Consider the following 20,275-nt stretch of genomic DNA (forward strand, 5'->3'; position numbering starts at 1 on the left):
TGCAGCACCTCCATTCTAGTTACCTCAGCACTTACCTGTCTACACTATGACAACCACAAAAATCACCTCCGATCTTCTAGCGCAGCCATAGCAGGATACTCACACTGTTACTATGACACCTGGCCTTCGCTGCAGAGCAGGAAGAGGCGGTGCCATGTTCAGGCTTTGGAGGACTGATTTTAACCCCATCAGCGCCAGGTGTTTGTCATACACGAGCGGCAGCTGATGGGCAGAAACCTCCGGTCCTGCTAGCTGTGAGTATCCTATGGCTTTCAGGTAGATGGCATGCAGCTGCTGGTACCATGAAGCCTGCAGGTATTTCTGCCGTTTGACAGGTGTCCCGGAGGAAGCCTCCACTGTGCATTGTGCCACAGCAGCGATGGAGGAGCCCGGCTCAGAGCTCCTGCAGCCCGGCTCAGAGCTCCTGCAGCTGGAGCGCTCCTGTTATCCTCCGCTGTGTGCTCCCCTCTCAACTGGTGCCAGACACCAGCCCTGTCTTCTAGCCCTGGGCGCCCACACTCACCCACGAACTCCCCAGTGCCCGTTCCCCTCTCAGACAGCCGCCGGAAAAGCAGGGGAGAATGACAGCTGGCTTCAGCACCTTCCGCGGGGGAACAGCACTCACAGTAGCGCTACTTCACCGGTGGCCGTCCCTGTATCCGTGTGGTACTGATGCGGCACACGCTTGCCACACGTGCCGCACGTAGTATACACATGGACACTGATATCTCCGGTACTGGAAATATGTGTGAAACCGCCCTAAAGATGAGGGCCATTGTTCTCCTGTTATTCCCTAAGCTTTCCCCTCCCCCTGCAGACCTGAGACAGAAATGCTAGTGTATTAACACGCAAGACAAACGGGAATAACAGAAAGCAAGAAACATACAAAACACTCACCAAAGGTAGAGAGGTGTATAGGGACGGTTAGGAATATACCAACCGAGTGGGAATAATACAATGAGGAAAGCATACACCCCAAAATAGTATGCAACAACGATCTCCAACTCAGCACAGCAACTCCAAAGAACCCGCAAGTAGAACTTTCACTGGCGAGGAAGAGAAGGTGTGGCCAGATTTTACAGAGAGTGGAAACAAGCAGGCTCTCCATGCGTGTGTTGTGACTGTCTCACAGCCGTGACACATGCAGCTGCGGCGCCAAACAGCTGATTATCGGGAGCTCTCCAGGTATCCCTGTTCCCGATGCAGATATTCGGTAAGCGCTATAGCTATTGATATAAGGAGTTAACAAAAGCTTAACTATCTCAGCACTAGGAATGAGCAAATTGTCTAATTGTTCTGGTCTGTCAACTCTACCGGTCTGATCTGTCTTTGTTTTCAAGTGTTCAGCATGTGGCTATAACAATGCTAGAACTGTGTTACTATTGGGAGAGAGAGAGAGACTTTTTTGTTTTCACGGCTTTTCCAGAATGCTATTAAGGGTTAAAATCTCTGCCAGAGCAAATCTGCCGGGCATGCGCAATACAAAATAGCGGACCATCGCTCTGAAAAAACATTTCAGAGTCCGTCTCCTCCGCCCGGGAGCCGCTAAAATTCTGAAAAAAACGGATGCGACGGACGACCGTCAGTCAAAATCCGCTGCTAATGTAAGTCTATGGGGGGAAAAACGGATCTGCCAAAAAAGGGCGGATCTGTTTTTTTGTAAAAGTGGATTTTGACTGACGTCAAAAAACGGAAATGTGAAACAGGTCTAAACATGATGCTGCGGGGAAGGGAACAGTGGAGAGAGCAGAAGACACACTGAAGGTCCTGCTCTTGCTCCGCTGCCCGGGCCCCATTACCCTACAGGTGAACACTCAGCATTGGGGCTTGTCATTCAGGAAGCATAACAGCCTCCCCAGCTCTGAGTACCAGAACGATCATGAGTGGGCGGGGCCCTGTGTTAGGGAGCACTGTGCACTCTGAGGGGCCCCATTGCAGACGTGTACACTCCTGCCTGCAGCTACACCTACAGTAGGTCCTCACTTAGGGCCATGTTACCAGGCGTATGTATGCCACATGACTGCTGCCACCTCATTGTTTGCTGGTCTTTTCTAAGGCCTACACAGTCCCTGCTGTGCTTCCCAGTCCAGTCCTCAACATGCGGCAAATGCCTTTGGCCAGTAGCTGGCTTTCATGTGTTTTGAGGACAGGACTAAGAAACGCAGACCAGTGTGGACAGGATCTTTGGGTGTTCGCTATTTTTTAAGCAGTCTGAGAATGTAACAAAATATTGTATTTTTCCTGAGTAACCCCAGTGCTCCTTACATTACCTGCAGGCACATAGCTGATGATCCAGTCATCTTGGCATGTTTGTCAATGTTCTCTAAAGTATCTTGTGATGTTACTGAATGCGTGGCTTTCTCCTGCATCTAAATATGTGCAATTATTTTTTTTTTTTTCTGTAATATAAATTTCCAGTTTTCCAATAAGTCACATATACACACAAGGCAGGACAATTTATTTTTATTAACTTGGCTAATAACATAAAAATGAAAGTCCGTACGCTGAATCTAATAATCAGAACTTAAGAAAAAGTAACCATTAACCCCTTTCCGACATATGACATACTGTATTTTGGGTCTCAGAAACTGAGCCCGCTTTCTTGCTGGCAAATGATGGCTGTCTTTTTCCCTCATTGTCTGTCTCTAACCGCTCTGAGTGGAGCTGAGCTTCGCCCATGCTATCAGTCAGTCTCTGACAGTGGCATTTACAGTGCGTAGCCTGAGGAGTGCAGCGTTTTAAGGCCTCTTTCACATCCGGTTTTTGTCATCCGGCACGATGCGGCAAAATTTTTAATAACCGGATCCAGCACCGGATCCGGTTTTGTCCCATAAGCTTTCATGGGCGCCGCATCGTGCCGGATGGTTATGCGTCGTGTCCGGTTGTTGCCGGACACGGCATAAATTAGCCGTCCGGCATCTGCAAAAAACGTTCCCTGCAACGTTTTTTGTCAGCGCCGGACCGGCTTTTTCCACAGCGCATGCCCGGACTCTGTGAATGTTAACCCCACAAGTGCCCGGCGAGAGAGAGATCTCTCTCTGTCACCCGGACACTTGTGAGAGATCTCTCGCCGGGCACTTGTGGGGTTAACACTCAGTGTCTGGGTGAGAGAGAGAGATCTCTCTGTGGGGTTAACCCCACAAGTGCCTGGCAAGAGAGAGAGATTCTCTTGCCTGGACACTAAGTGTTAACCCCCCATGTCTCTCTCTCTCCACCCCCCTCTCCTCTCCTCACCTCCCTTTCAGCAGCTGTCTCATTGGCTGCCTCTGTCCACCTCGTCCTGCGGCTCCTTTAATAATGTCCGAGCCGTATCGTCTCGCCGCACACACATCCGGTGTCACGGTTGCAGGCCGGATCCGGCGGCCCGGCTTTTCGCCGCACGACGCCGGACCCCACACACCGGATATGTGAAAGTAGCCTAAGCGCTACGTGGTTTACCGCAATACTGTATGATCACTGGATCAAGTCCCCTAAATAGCTAAATAGCAGCTACGAAATACAATGAAAACTAAAAAAATTATATATATATATATATATATATATATATATATATATATATATATATATATATATATATATATATATATATATAATATATATATACAGTGCCTACAAGTAGTATTCAACCCCCTGCAGATTTAGCAGGTTTACACATTCGGAATTAACTTGGCATTGTGACATTTGGACTGTAGATCAGCCTGGAAGTGTGAAATGCACTGCAGCAAAAAAGAATGTTATTTCTTTGTTTAATTTTTTTTTAAATTGTGAAAAGTTTATTCAGAGGGTCATTTATTATTCAACCCCTCAAACCACCAGAATTCTGTTTGGTTCCCCTAAAGTATTAAGAAGTATTTCAGGCACAAAGAACAATGAGCTTCACATGTTTGGATTAATTATCTCTTTTTCCAGCCTTTTCTGACTATTTAAGACCTTGTGAACAGCACTCATACATGGTCAACATGGGAAAGACAAAGGAGCATTCCAAGGCCATCAGAGACAAGATCGTGGAGGGTCACAAGGCTGGCAAGGGGTACAAAACCCTTTCCAAGGAGTTGGGCCTACCTGTCTCCACTGTTGGGAGCATCATCCGGAAGTGGAAGGCTTATGGAACTACTGTTAGCCTTCCACGGCCTGGACAGCCTTTGAAAGTTTCCTCTCGTGCCGAGGCCAGGCTTGTCCGAAGAGTCAAGGCTAACCCAAGGACAACAAGGAAGGAGCTCCGGGAAGATCTCATGGCAGTGGGGACATTGGTTTCAGTCAATACCATAAGTAACGTACTCCACCGCAATGGTCTCCGTTCCAGACGAGCCCGTAAGGTACCTTTACTTTCAAAGCGTCATGTCAAGGCTCGTCTACAGTTTGCTCATGATCACTTGGAGGACTCTGAGACAGACTGGTTCAAGGTTCTCTGGTCTGATGAGACCAAGATCGAGATCTTTGGTGCCAACCACACACGTGACATTTGGAGACTGGATGGCACTGCATACGACCCCAAGAATACCATCCCTACAGTCAAGCATGGTGGTGGCAGCATCATGCTGTGGGGCTGTTTCTCAGCCAAGGGGCCTGGCCATCTGGTCCGCATCCATGGGAAGATGGATAGCACGGCCTACCTGGAGATTTTGGCCAAGAACCTCCGCTCCTCCATCAAGGATCTTAAGATGGGTCGTCATTTCATCTTCCAACAAGACAACGACCCAAAGCACACAGCCAACAAAACCAAGGCCTGGTTCAAGAGGCAAAAAATCAAGGTGTTGGAGTGGGCTAGTCAGTCTCCTGACCTTAACCCAATTGAAAACTTGCGGAAGGAGCTCAAGATTAAAGTCCACATGAGACACCCAAAGAACCTAGATAACTTGGAGAAGATCTGCATGGAGGAGTGGGCCAAGATAACTCCAGAGACCTGTGCCGGCCTGATCAGGTCTTATAAAAGACGATTATTAGCTGTAATTGCAAACAAGGGTTATTCCACAAAATATTAAACCTAGGGGTTGAATAATAATTGACCCACACTTTTATGTTTAAAATTTATTAAAATTTAACTGAGCAACATAACTTTTTGGTTTGTAAGATTTATGCATCTGTTAATAAATCCTGCTCTTGTGTGAAGTTTGAAGGCTCTAACTTATTTGCATCTTATCAAACCTGCTAAATCTGCAGGGGGTTGAATACTACTTGTAGGCACTGTGTATATATATATATATATATATATATATATATATATATATATATATATATATATATATATATATATATATATATATATATATATATATATATATATATATATATATATTACAGACCAAAAGTTTGGACACACCTTCTCGTTCAAAGACTTCTTTATTTTCATGACCATGAAAATTGTAGATTCACTCTGAAGGCATCAAAGCTATGAATTAACACATGTGGAATTATATAACAAAAAGTGTGAAGCAACTGAAAATATGTCTTATATTCTGGGTTCTTCAAAGTAGCCTCCTTTTGCTTTGATTACTGCTTTGCACACTCTAAGACATACTTTCAGTTGTTTCACACTTTTTTGTTAATTATATAATTCCACATGTGTTAATTCATAGCTTTGATGCCTTCAGAGTGAATCTATAATTTTCATAGTCATGAAAATAAAGAAAACGCTTTGAATGAGAAGGTGTGTCCAAACTTTTGGTCTGTACTGTGTATGTATGTATGTATGTATATATATATATATATATATATATATATATATATATATATATATAATGTGTGTGTATATATAATATGTGTGTGTGTGTGTGTGTATATATAATTAAATAATTGCAATTACACATGTTTCTTTCCCATGTGTGTATGGGAGCACCATAAAAGGCAGAAGGGCAGCCACCGACTGGGGTTCGGTACACACCGTATATCGTATGCAATTTTGCTGCAATTATAGATCCACTTTTCGATGGTGTAGCCTCTGACGTGTACCTGACTATACTGGTGAAAACCAACATGCCTGATCCCTCTCACCCCAACATCTGCCGTTGGAGAAGAATTTGGACACTTTACACATTAGATGAATGCCAGCCTAACCTCTGAGCATCTAATAAGTATGGCTAATGTTACATTACAATATCTCAAATTTGCCTACATGTAAATGCTGACGTAACGTTTTTTCAGAATCATGTATTTTACTTTGTTACGGTGACTACAAATTTCAATTTTTCATTGTGGTCCTAGGCTATTAGTGCCCAGTGCCTGATTCCAGAAAACATGAGGAGCAATATGCAATGTGCCCCGACACTGCTACATTCAGCGTGATCACTGGGAAGCACGATGTGCCAGATATGCCCATGTAGCCTGATTTGCACGATGACAAATGTCCTTTTAGCCTCCACTGGGCCAGTGACCGCAGGCATTCTTTCCTTTATCTTTCGCTGCAGTTTTCTAAAGGGCCACCACAAAAAACTCTCATGCAGTATGCATTTTAATTTTAACAATGGAATTCTTTAGGGGCATGTCATTATATGCCAGTACTGCGGCATCCATCATAGCCTTCCATGGAAAGTGTACATCCAGGACATATGTTTCCAACAAAGAAGGCTGAGAGACTTGGGGATCATTCAGACTTCAGTGGTTTTCCTGTATGCAAAATAATCAGTCTGCATTACATCAGTTTTTTTGATCAGAGCTTGGTCATTGTCAGTTTTTACCACCACAGTGTGACCAGAGTTTTATCAGGTTTTTCTCGAATGGAAGAAAAAAATTGATGGAGGTTTCTCAAGCGTTTCCTATCCGTTTGTGAAAAACGGACACCACAGGGATGGCATCCGAATACCATCTTGATTTTTTTTTTTTTTTCTACTTGAATACATAGACTTGTATTGGTGAGATTGAGCCGAATGATGGATCAGGAATGGACAAATCGCAGAGCTTTTGTCCAGACCACTTGGTCTAAAAAAATCAGACATATGAACTACCCTGTAGATTATCATAGGTACGAGTGCTCTTTGTGACAACCATGAATAGCACTTATATGAGAAAAACTGATTGCGCCCTAAGGCTCCAGTAATCATTTCCCAATTGTAGAAGACATAGCAGTATGCCTAGTTATGTTGTGATTTATACCCTGCTCTCTTATCGCTGCATAAAGATGCTGATTTATGTCATAAAAATCTGGATGAGAGCTGCAATGGCGACCATATTGACTGGAATTCTTTAGGGAATTACTGTGTGTGCGCATTTACTGGTAATTTTTTGTAGCGGTAAATGATCTTTACTCTGATTCTACCCATTCTAGACACTTCTGGCATCATAGATATGTTCTCCTAAATATTTCATTGTGAGAGCTGTAGTGCGGCCATCTCTGACAGAAGTGGCCTCACCTAGTGGTGACTAGGAGATACAGGCTGAACGAGCAGACTCGCCCATTGTTCTGCCGTAAGTATAGGGTAAAATCCAGGAATTTTCTATAATATATGGCCATCTCTCATTTTCTTAGGGAAACAAAAGTGGGCTCCTCTTTAGAAGAGCAATCCTCTCCACCTACACCGCCCGCTGGGTCCACAGGTCCTGTACCCAGCACGGAGAACGAGCGTCCGCAGAGATTGCGAAAGAAGAGAAAACTGTTGATGGATTCAGGTGACGACGAAGATGTAATTGATGATGATGAGGTAAAGAGCAAAATGCCTTCAGACGATGTCTCCTCAGGAAATCTTCAGTTCTGCCTTTAGAAGTGATTGTCTCATCAGATCCTCTATATTACACTTGGTTGCCTACTGGTTGTAGTTATTACCACCTGCAGCAAAAAGACCTGATCACTGGGGGGTTTAGATAAAACAATATCTTCCGCACTTTTATATCAGTGTAGTCAGCACTTCGGGGAAAACAAATTTCTCTTGATTTTCTCTAAAACTATTTTCAGCTCTTGTAAAGATTGAGGTAAATCAGCTATAAATAAAACATTGATATTGAAAGGCATGTAAAACATTCTGCAATGCCGTAATAAAGCGGTGAGACAGAACATTGCAGGAAAGCAAATGGCTGGCTTAGTTTAGAAACAGGACCAAGCTCTCCTAGCCAGGACAAGCATTATTGACCACTGCATACACCGACCACAGTTTCTGGGGTTTAATGCAGAATTTAGTCTTTTAATAGATTGCTGGCACACTTATAATATGTTTTACAAGTCATGTCACCAATGTGTAAAGCCCCAGACGTCCATTGACTGAAAGCCCAAGAAGGCTGACAGGCTACCCTACCCTAACAGTTTACTTCTTGAGATTTTGCTTTTTTTTTTTTTCATTGTAAGAAGGGTTGGTTACCTTTTGGATATTGCTGCATCTATAACGTTGGCTGTGGTGGTCTCAAACTAAATGGAAATAACCGCACCACTGCGTTCTTGTTCTCTGTCTGGATTCAGAGTACCTCAGCTTGTAAACCTGGTCTTATACTTGCCCACTGTGGTATTGAAGCCCGCTCGCCAGTCACTATTTCTTCAAGTCTGCTGTCTTACATTACAGTACATTACAATTAGACAAGTCACACTTACTGCTTTGAGAAATTGCCTGTTCCTTACAGGCCTAGCCTAATTTTAAAGTAAGCCACTAGAAGTATGCGTCAGCTTCTCTATCCTTGTTCATCCAATTTCCTGATGTTTCTGGGCTCCAGGCCTGATTTTGTTTTAAGATACATTTTTATCCATTTAGGAAAAATTCAGAGGACACCAGAAGAGAGGAAAAACTGCCAAGCACATAAAAGCAGGTAGATGAACATTTATAGAAAAATAAGCTTGCTTTTCAAGGCTATCATAAGTAAAGTAGTTATGTAGGAGCAAGTATGGGTGATTCACACTGCATGCAGACACCCTTTCAGTAATCCCATCAGGGCTTACATCCAAACCGCCGCCAAATGGGATTCTGCCGTATGCACTGATGGGGGCCATAGACTATAATGGTGTCAACAAAACAAACGTGTGCTGTGTGATGTGTCACTTTTGGACGTGTACGCCTACTGAAGATGGACAACCAGGCGTAATCTACTATGTGTGGATGTCTGCCTGCAGTAGGCTTACACGTCTGAAAATGATTCACGACAGAGTACATGTTCACTCTGTTGGCACCATTATAGACTACGGCCCCGTCTATGCATACGCCAGAATCCCGTTTTGCGAGCCCAACGAACGGGTGCCAGAATGCAGTGTAAAAGCACCCTAAGCCATAGACCCCTCACCTTTTCACTTAGGGGCAACCACTGATGTAGCACTATTTATACAGTGAATCACATGAGTTTGAAGTATTTTTTAAAGTTGAGATTGGTTCTCTGTATTTCATACCATAATGACATAAACAGGACCAGTCAAAAAACTGCATAGGAGCCTTGTATAATCTAATCTAGGATACCCCAAGAGGCAAAGATAGTTTTTGAAGAAAAAAGTTGTGTTCAAATGTGACAAGTTTTTCTACCACTAACTGCTTCTGAATTCCTCCTTTTTGGGGTAGTTTTTTTTTTTTCTTTCAGCTTTTTCATTTGACATGTCATATCAAGAAAAAAAAATGAGGTTTTTTTTTCCCAAAAGATTTAAAAAAACAAACAAAAAAAAAACACTAAAAAAAACTGAACACTTGAACAGCAAAACGGATTAATATTGAATAACAAGTCTTTCAGTTGTCCTTTCTCCCCCCCCCCCCCCCCCCCCTGTTTTTAGAGCAGATTCACTCCAAAAAAAGTCCTTAAAAAATTCTATATGAATATAGCCTAATTGTGTCCATGGTTGCAAAGAACTCTTCAACCTCCTGTTTGTAACTCTCAAAGAAAACCAAATTTCCTTCCATTACTCATAGGATATAAAAAGTTTTTAAACCCAAGAGTTTGGGTAACATTTTGTAAGAGGGGAAAGGATTCCAAGTGAACATCTACACCATGAGCCTATAGGTACTTCTCCAACCTGCAGTTGGAAATAAGAGCATCTGACAGCAGCATGATGTAGGCAAAGCGTTTGGGAGCTCAGGGTGTTTTTTATTCCTATGGTTGCATTGTTTCCTGATGTCCCACATTATTCATGTAATGGTATGATTTTCATTTGTTTGTACTACTTTTGATTAATACAGCACAGAAGAAGCAGCTTTGGAACTGGGTTTCATACCTGGAAGAGGAGAAGATGCCAGCTGCGCCACTGAAGCTCTTTAAAGAGGTATTTTGGGCAAGAACGCATTGTTATTTGGAACAGCTCTTAAATTACAAGTCATTAATGGATTGTGTCATTTTTTTTTTTTAAGTTAGTTTATTGAACCTCAGGACACAAAGAGTGTACAACATACACAATGGCTTATGATAACAGGCATTATACATAGCACACATGTTTCCGTCCATTGTAAAATATAATACAAAGAAATTGCACACTCTTATAGATAAACAAGGTAATATGTACATTTCCTTCCAAGCATATGTACAGGATAACTGCTTATGAATTTTCCAGCATGTATATCAATCCAATTTCACAAACCTTGTCATATCACGCAGCAGTAAAACCTAACTAAAATTCCTAAACTACAACTATCACTACATCATCTAGTATCTACTATTTCCGCTGCCTGGTCTCCTATATCGTATTATGTCGCATGTGATGCCTCAGCCTTGCAAAGTAAGATGAGAGGAATTCCACCTCTCCCAGATCTTTTCAAATTTACCCGGGCATCCCCTATTTTGGTATAACTTGCGCTCATATGGAACAATCGAATTTACCAACTTGATCCAAAATCTAAGGGAAGGACATGAGCCCCCCATCCACCGTAATGCCAGCACCTTCCGCGCCATAAACAGCGTCTCGCGCAAGAAGACCCCAGTATAGCGATCCCAAATCTCCTCCCATACACCAAACAAGCAGACCAATGGCTCTAGAGGGACAGGGGCCTGCACCAGGGATGTCAGTAGTGTAGTCACCTCTTTCCAGTAATGTAGGATAGTGGGACACTGCCACACCATATGAATAAAATCAGCATCTGACGAGTGACATCGCATACATTCTGATGATTGAAGCCGACCCATCCTAAAAAGCTGCATCGGAGTCAAATATGATTGATTTATTATATACAATTGTATCATTCTATTAATAGATGGTGATACTCCAATTGGAGACTCCAGAATCTCCTCCCACTCCTCTTTGCGTATCGGGGATGAGTCGTTTCCACTTCTTAATAGAGCTTATGGCTGATTCTGCCCCTACTGACAGCATGTATGTGTACAAAGAGGATATGAGACCTTGGGGACCCTGCGAGTTAAGAATTCCTATCAGAGGTAAAGATGAAATAGTATGGCCCACACCCCTATCCTTCATATGTGATTGAAGAGCCGATCTCCGCTGCAGATAGCGAAAAAACTGAGATCTCGGAATATCATGTGTGACCTGTAATTGTTCAAAAGACTTCAAGGTCCCCTGGTCATATAAGTCTCCCATAGAAGAAACGCCACACTGAGTCCAAAAAACGGCGGATGGGTGATTCAGTAGCTCTGGAAAATAGTCATTACTCCACAGGGACATTTCAGCTATAAAATCTTTAAACCCTATTACATTCTTGATTTGTCTCCATATTAATCGTGCCAGCCGGAGCAGGGGTAACAGACGTGGAACATTAGTTTTTTCCAACTCAAGGAAACCTAATGGGCAATCCGCTTGTGCAGCGTGAAGCAAGTGGCTTTCAGAATTGGGGAGACAATTACCCGGCATCCATTTACTTAAAGCTTTAGCCTGCCCAGCTAAATAGTATAGGAAAAAATCTGGCAACGCCGTCCCACCTCCCTTCTTTGGTCTTTGTAAAGTGGACAGTTTAAGTTTGGGCCTAGTTTTCCCCCAAATAAAGGACGTGACCAGGGAATTAATATTAACAAAAAAGGACCTGGGCACCACTACCGCACTATGCTGTAGGGAGTAGCTAAATTTAGGGAGTAATATCATTTTAATCAGGTTAATGGTAACTTATTCCAAGACGCAAATTTATCTTTAACTAGCTCCAGCAACGGGTGGACATTAAGCTGTAAATCAAGCGTACTATTGTTAGATATGGGAATGCCCAAATATTTAAAACTAGATACAATAGACAGCGAGGAGAGAGCCTCCAGGTGGTGGCATCGGGGCCTGGGAAAGAGGTAACAGGGCAGACTTTTCCCAATTTATATGTAAACCTGAATATTTACTGAATCTATCTACAAGGGATATTACCTGTGGCAAAGTTTCTTCCACATCATTCAAGAATATCACCATGTCATCGGCATATAGGCCTATGGTATCTACTGACCTGCTATATCTATACCCCGGATATTAGGGGAGGACCTTATGCGTATTGCTAGTGCCTCAATCGCAAGGGCGAAGAGAGCCGGGGAAAGAGGGCAACCCTGACGGGTTCCCCTATGCAATGCGAAAGACTCAGATATAGAGTTATTTATTATAATACGGGCCTTAGGTTTCATATAGAATATTTTGATCCATGTTATAAATTTATTACCAAAGCCATACTTCTGCAAACATGCGGAGAGGAAAGGCCATTCAAGAGAGTCAAAAGCCTTGGCAGCATCTAACGATGCCAATGCCCATTTGTTGTCTGGTACCAGGGAGCTATATTGGACTATTGACTGGATTCTTCTGATGTTAATGGAAGTACTTTTACCAGGCATAAAGCCCGTTTGAGCTGGATGTTTGAGATTCAATATAATTGAATTCAGTCTGGTAGCTAGAATCTTGGTGAAAATTTTATAGTCCACATTTACTAACGAAATGGGACGATAGGATCTACATTCCAAAGGGTCCTTCCCCTCCTTCTGAAGCACTATGATGTTAGCCATAGAAGGACTCAGGGGTATAGAATTCCCTTCCCATATTCCCCGAAATACTTTCACCAAAAGTGGCGTCAATATATCCCGATACTTCCTATATAATTCAATAGGGAACCTATCAGGTCCAGGGGCCTTCCCAGAAGCCATGTCTATCATATCATTGTCTATCATAGCATTATCTATCTCCTCTGCGGTGAACACAGCGTCCATAAGGGCCCGCTGCTCAGAATCTAATGTGGGGAATGATATATCTGACAAATAGTCTAAACACGTTAGATTATACTCACCGGAGGGGGCAGTCCAGTCCGATGGGTGTCGCGGTCCGATCCGGCGCCTCCCATCTTCATACGATGCCGTCCTCTTCTTCCCTTCTTGTAGTGGCGCAGGCGCACTGCTCTGCCCTGCTGAGGGCAGAGCAGAATACTGCAGTGCGCAGGCGCCAGACCTCTCCCGACACCTGCGCACTGCAGGACTCTGCTCTGCCCTCAACAGGGCAGAGCAGTGCACCTGCGCCGGAGCCACGACATGAAGGGAAGAAGAGGACGGCATCGTATGAAGATGGAAGGCGCCGGACCGCGACACCCATCGGACTGGACTGCCCCCTCCAGTGAGTATAATCTAACTCGTTTTTCTTATCTTTCAGGTTACACCGGGGGCTTATCTACAGCATTACAGAATGCTGTAGATAAGCCCCTGATGTCAATGCCGGCAGCTCATAGGGCAAAAAAGGGTGACAGATTCCCTTTAAAGGTTTTTTTCAGGCTTAAAGGGAATCTGTCACCTCATTTTCGACCTATAAGCTGCGGCCTTCGCCATCAGGGGCTGATCTACAGCATTTTGTAATGCTGTAGGTAAGCCCCCGATGTAACCTGAAAGCTAAGAAAAACAAGTTAGATTGTACTTACCGGGGGGTGCGGTCGGGTGTGGTTGGTGTCGCATCAGGGGCTTATCTACAGCATTGTGTAATGCTGTAGATAAGCCCCTGATGTAACCTGAAAGATAAGAAAAATGAGTTAGATTATACTCACCCGGGGATCCGGTCCGATGGGTGTTGCAGTTCGGGGTCCGGCGCCTCCCATCTTCATGCGATGACGTTTCCCTTCTTACTTCTGCTGCGTTTACTGCGCAGGCGTACTTTCTCTGCCCTGCTGAGAGCAGAGTAAAGTACTGCAGTGCGGAGGCGCCGGGAAAGGTCAGAGAGGTCCGGCGCCTTTGCACTGCAGTACTTTACTCTGCTCTCAGCAGGGAAGAGAAAGTACACCTGCGCAGGAGCCACAGCAGAAGTAAGAAGGAGGACATCCTCTCTAGAAGATGGGAGGCGCCGGACCCGGACCGCAACACCCATCGGACCGGATCCCCGGGTGAGTATAATCTAACTTATTTTTCTTATTTCAGGTTACATCAGAGGCTTATAAACCCCTGATGACGTTGGCCGCAGCTTATAGGCCAAAAATAGGGTGACAGATTACCTTTAAGATATTGATGGTCTATCCAATGGTCATCAATATAAAGTCCACAACCCCCCACGATCAGCGCTAATTACTCCTGTGACAACAAGTTGTGCTCCATTCACTGTGTAATGGATGTTCCCAAGTAGTGCAGCACAGCTCTACACAGTGAACAGAACTCAGCATTTTTGCTCCATTATAAATAGTTTTCTGGTTATCTACTGGCACTTTTTAACTTTATTTTTCTTTTGCTTTCAGCATCAGTCTTTTCCCCAGTCACGGAACAGCTTTAGAGTGGGATTAAAGTTAGAAGGAATAGATCCAGAACATCCATCCTTGTACTGTGTTCTGACTGTTGTAGAGGTAAGAGCTGCCAACATGTGCTGTAATAATGGGAACATTATAGAGCAGGGATGCACAATCTTTTCTGGTCTCAGGGCCACATTCCTTCAGACGTTTGGGTTGCGAGCTTATCTGCTTTGGCCAAATTAGTAACTAATACCCCATATCTTTTTGCACTTTTTATCATTTTTGCGGGATGCAGCTAGACCTGTTTATGTTGACTTTGTTCTTTCTGTGTGATGCATATATATAGTGCTGAGCAGCCCGCCTGCTAAAATTATGGGCGTCATTAATAGGCTGTTCAGACACTTTGCACCACACTTATGTGTGTCTTATGCAAGCCCTATTTTTGTGCATTTTTTCCACTAGGCAGCCAGACCCTCTTTTGCTGGGTTACTGGCTGTCTCCATCAGTGGGTTGCACCTGTGCTGCCCTAGCCTTTATCAAAGGAGGTCTGCTGCATCCTGCTAGTTCATTAGTCGGGGTTTGGTGAGTCTACCTTTCATATGTGTTTTTTTTTTTTTTGTTTTTTCAATGTTCGCTGTCTAAGCCAGAGAAACCAAGGAAAGGCCTTCCTTAGAGGTCGGCCGAAGCACAAACATGTTCCTCATCATAGAGAGACATACCTGTTTGTTTTCAGGGCAGGGCTCAGAAGGGAAGGAGTACGGTTTGACATTTGGAGTGCAAAATAGGCTAGAATAGATAGTGTATGCCATGTCGTGTTTGCAGAGCCCCTGACATGCCTAAACAGAGGAACCTCCCTACAAGTGACCCCATTTTGAAAACTACACCCCTCAAGGAACCTATCTAGAGGTGTGATGAGCACCTGACAGAAGCCTGTTAGACCATGCTCTGAGCATGGTCTAACAGGCTTGCCATAGCCTGGTGATTCTGAACTCTGGGTGCTATGGTAGCAGGGGTACCGATTGGACGGGACAGTGAGTTTGAGTCCCTTCCATCTCCCTACCTTCTAAATACTGCAGTAGATATCGATTGCGGCATTTAGGGGGTTTAAAATGCCTGGACGGTGCAGGCAGCCAGCTTTTAGCTGTAATTTAAGCTGAGTTTCTAGCAGTGAGCGAGTAACCTGTGCCCGCACAATCACCATGGCGTACCCCATACGCCAAAGGTCGAGAACTCCTTCCCATCTATGACCTATGGGTTAAAGTGAGTTTGTCAATACAAAATGGGTGTTCAGACCAAGCAAAGAACCTTATAGGGAGTATAGCTCTAATAAAAATTGTACTCTTAGTGTTCTCAATTCACTTATAATAATAATAATAATAAGGTACTTAAAGATCCATTGTCCTCACCGAACAATTCAGTGCACACTAACAGCTTGTTACTTTTCCTTGACTGACACGTCTGAGAGAGTTTCTGAGAGTCAAAAGAGGGCAGAGATAGAAAACAAGTCGGTGGGAATGATCACTGAACTGCTAGGCCATGCCAATGGGGGTTTCAGCACTTCATTAACATGTTTTGATTTCCTGTTCTGTCCAGATGTCGCCGTATCCCAGGATTCCAAGTGGAGAAAGTTCACCGACCGCCATATTGGAAACTGCTGCTGGTACCAACCTATTGTGCGGTACCACCAGCAGAACACCGTCGCAACACAAACACACACACTCTATACTCCGTATGCACCACACACACACACACTCAAACTCCCATTCATTCACACGCTCACATTTGCACTTTCACCCTCGCTCACACACTCGCCCTCGCTCACACACTCGCCCTCGCTCACACACTCACGCAGCCTCTTGCCCGGTACCACCAGTGGAACACCGTCGCACTGCGCCTGCGCGAATTCCGTGCAGGCGCAGTGAATTATTCAGCTGACCCCAGCAGCAGATGCGCTACTTGTCTACAGGCAGAGGAAGTCAGTCACATTAAAGGGGTTTTCCCACGAACGAAAGTTCATTTTAAAAATTGTCTGTGTCTGACCATGTACAGAGCATACCACATCTCCTGGGCAGGGGAGGATGCAAAAGACAATACTGACATTACAGCAGGGGATCACAGAGGATTCATTTTGTGTGGTAAAATATTTCAGAGACAGACCACAGGGGGGAGACAGCTCAAACGGGACAGCACATGAGGGGAGAACACAGCACAGGAAGGAGAGAGACAGCAGACAAGGGGGATAGCACATGGGGTAGACAGGTCAAAGAAGAGAGCACAGTAGGGAAAAGCCAGTACATGGGAAAGAGAGAGTGGATAGGTGGGTGATCACATGCGGGGGAGAGATTCTCAACACTGCAAAGCCTGCCCCCATTGGGACATTACCGCCCTCCCAATGTGGTAGCATCGGGCCCCCATCTAGTTTATTTCATATCCAGCAACAGATTGAGACACTACAGGTGAGCTTTTTAGTAGGGATATACAGTATCTCCTCCAAAGGGCTGTGCTTGGATGGCGCAGTAATTTTCTCGTTCATTGTCTTTAATAGATTCTGGCCCAGATGCCGTCATCTGCGATTGCACCCGCACCTAAGAATTCATAAAATGTATAATTTGTTACAATACATCAATTTTTCCTCACTTAATGCCTTCAGCGTGATAAAAGATGACTTTTTTTTGAACTGTTTAATTTTTTTTTTTTTTATAGGTACAAGGCTATCGAATCCGACTTCATTTTGATGGGTACCCTGACTGCTATGACTTTTGGGTTAATGCTGATTCTTTGGATATACACCCCGTTGGATGGTGTGAAAAAACTGGACACAAGCTTATACCCCCAAAAGGTTTGTTTTTGTTTCTTTTCCGTCTCCTCCTGGTTTGATCTTTCACTCTTAATTCATGGGTAAAATCTATCTTTAATGAAGTGATTTATGGGGAAAAAGGACCACTACGGATACTTAATCGCTGGATCATCTTCCTCCTCCCCCCCACCCCCCACCCCTTTTTTTTAACCCCTCTTTTCCCGAAGTTTACAAATTAAGGATTTTTTTTCTGGTGGATCTCTATTGTCTGTAGGGCTTCTTTCACCATCAGTCAAAATCCGCCGTTTTGCAAAAAAAAAAAAAAAACGGATCCGCCATTTTTCTAATATTCAGCTGACTAAGTTTTTCTATCTGATTTCCCCCCCCCACTAAGTTTTTCTATCTGATTCCCCCCCCCCACCAAGCTAACTGGTGTTAATAAAGCTAGGCAGGTCATGTTGTACAGCTCTGGCAGAAATTAAGAGACCACTGCATAATGTTCAGTTTGTCTGATTTTTCTCTTTATAGGTTTATTTTTGAGTAAAATGTAAATTGCTCTTTTATTCTATAAACTACTGACAACATGTCTTAGAATTTCCAAGCAATAAATTTTGTATTTATTTTCAGAAAATAAGAGCTGGTCAAAAGAACAAAAAAATGCAGTGCTTGCAGACCTCAAATAATGCTAAGAAAACAAGTTCATAATCCTTTAGAAACAACAACGCTAATGTTTTAACTCAGGTAGAGTCCAGAAATGAATATTTTGTGGAATAACCATGATTGTTAATCACAGCTTTCATGCGTCTTTCTACCAGTCTTTCACACTACTTTTGGGTGACTTCATGCCACTCCTGGTACAAAAATGTAAGCAGTTCTTCTTTGTTTGATGGCTTGTGACTATCCATCTTCCTCTTGATTACATTCCAGAGGTCTTCAATGAGGTTCAGTTCTGGAGATTGGGCTGGCCATGACAGGGGTTTGATGTGGTGGTCCTTCATCTACACATTGACCTAGCTGTGTGGCATGGCGAATTGTCCTGCTGGGAAAAAAAAGTCCTCAGTTGGGGAACATTGCCTGAGCAGAAGGAATCAACTGTTTTTCCAGGATAACCTTGTATGCGTCTTGATTCATACATCCTTCACAAATGCATACGTCCTTTGCAAAGGTTAACCTGCCCAATTCCAGCCTTGCTGAAGAATCCCCAGATCATCATCGATACTCCATCAAATTTCACAGTGGGTGCAAGACACTGTGGCTTGTACGCCTCTCCAGGTCTCCGTCTAACTATTAGATGACCAGGTGTTGGGCAAAGCTGAAAAATAGACTCATTAGAGAAGATTACCTTACTCCAGTCCACTATGGTCCAATCCTTATGGTCTTTGGCAAACTTCAGCCTGGCTCTACTTTGCTTCTCACTGATGAAACGCTTTTTTCTACCTTTACATGACTTGAGCCCTGCCTCTAGGAGCCTGTTACGAACTGTTCTTGCTGTGCACTTCACCCCAGTTGCCTTTCCTTTTGTAGGTCACTTGATGTCATCCTGCGGTTGCTGAGCGACATTCGAATAAGATGACGGTCATCCCGGTCAGTGGAGAGTCGTTTTTGCCCTCTGCCGGACTGTAGCTTTGTTGTCCCCAATATCTGCTGCTTGACCTTGTTGTAATGGACTGCCGTCTTAGAAATTTTAGGGATGGAGGCAACATGACGCTCACTGTATCCCTCTGCTAGTAAAGCCAGAATTGAGCCCTTCTTTTCTTCACTCAACACTTTTCTTTTCAACCCCTTTGCCGTGGTTAAGTTATTTTTTCATTCCTATCACTTTTGGGATATTACTAGCACTTGTTTTGCCATCCAGCTTGTCCTATTGCAAGAGGATTGTGAACACCACAGCAGGGTTTTTTACACTTTGAACCAAATCTTATTTAATGATGTAATCAGAAGCACATTAAGTAGAATGAGGTGTACTCGGGTTGGAATTCAATTGACACTGGAATGGAATGGCTTTCAGACAAGTAGAGATGCTGATTTTCATAAAACTGTGCAGTGATCTTTTAATTTTTGCCAGAGCGATAGATATATATATATATCTATCTCTATCAGGCCTCACTCACTCCACACGCAAAGCACCGTCCACACGGTCCACGTTGTTGGCGCAGAATGCCCCTTGCAGCTTTTCTGGGATTGATGCTGTGTGCGGATGGATTACTGCAGCCCGTGATCTGCAATCAAGCAACAGATGACATTGGTTGAGGGGAGGACGATGCCTGGAGGGGGGGGTTATGGCACAAGCCTGTTACCTGGGTCGGTGGTGCTGCAGAGCGGCGCTGTCCACTGACTGTGGTGCTGCAGATGTAGTGCCAGCTCTGCCCCCTCCAGCCTGGCTATGTACAAGAAGAGCGACACTGCGCATGCTCACGAGTCTCCCCTTTTGCTAGCATTGCACAAGCCTTCCTGGGAAATAGAGCTGTAACGTTTAGTCACTCAGAGCACAAGGTAAAAATGTCCTGGATTCTTCACTGCAAGAGGGGATTGTAGCAGGCAGATGTAGTCTGTGTGCGTAGGTGCAGGCAGCCCAGCATTGATGTCCTGCCTACGTGGGTAGCAGGCTGGGTATGTCCCCCTGACTAAAACTGGCAGAAGAGTTAGAGTATTTGGTCAGTATTTTACCTCCGTATTTGGTCAGTGGTTTACATCCGTGTTTGGTCTGTATTTTACCCCAGGATTTGGTCAGTATTTTATCTCCGTGTTTGGTCAATAGTTTACCTCAGTGTTTGATCAGTATTTTACGTCATTGTTTGGTCAATATTTTACCTCAGTGTTTGGTCGGTATTTTATCTCACTGTTTGGTCAGTATTTTATATCACTAAAATAAAGAAACAACATGGTACAAAAGCACAGCCAGCTCACCAGACCCGCAGATGGACGGAACTTTGTTAGGATAAAACGAGACGTCCAAAATCGAAGATAGATTGTTCCAGCTTCTGAATAAAAA

At 44.0% G+C, this 20,275-nt stretch overlaps 1 protein-coding gene across 2 annotated transcripts in view; it reads left to right on the forward strand.

Moving 5' to 3' along the window:
- The window catches only part of LOC141076150 (lethal(3)malignant brain tumor-like protein 4), a 140,311-nt gene that overhangs the window by 13,745 nt on the left and 106,291 nt on the right, over positions 1-20,275 (forward strand). For both annotated transcript variants that reach the window (XM_073563494.1, XM_073563485.1), the window contains exons 5-9: positions 7,463-7,634; positions 8,670-8,724; positions 10,071-10,153; positions 14,496-14,600; positions 17,190-17,325. In XM_073563494.1, coding sequence (XP_073419595.1) covers positions 7,463-7,634; positions 8,670-8,724; positions 10,071-10,153; positions 14,496-14,600; positions 17,190-17,325 — 551 coding nt within the window. The remainder of the gene's footprint in view (positions 1-7,462; positions 7,635-8,669; positions 8,725-10,070; positions 10,154-14,495; positions 14,601-17,189; positions 17,326-20,275) is intronic.

Source organism: Dendrobates tinctorius, unplaced genomic scaffold, assembly GCF_039654945.1.
Source record: "Dendrobates tinctorius isolate UK_male_01 unplaced genomic scaffold, ASM3965494v1 ptg000015l, whole genome shotgun sequence".
NCBI lineage: Eukaryota > Metazoa > Chordata > Amphibia > Anura > Dendrobatidae > Dendrobates > Dendrobates tinctorius.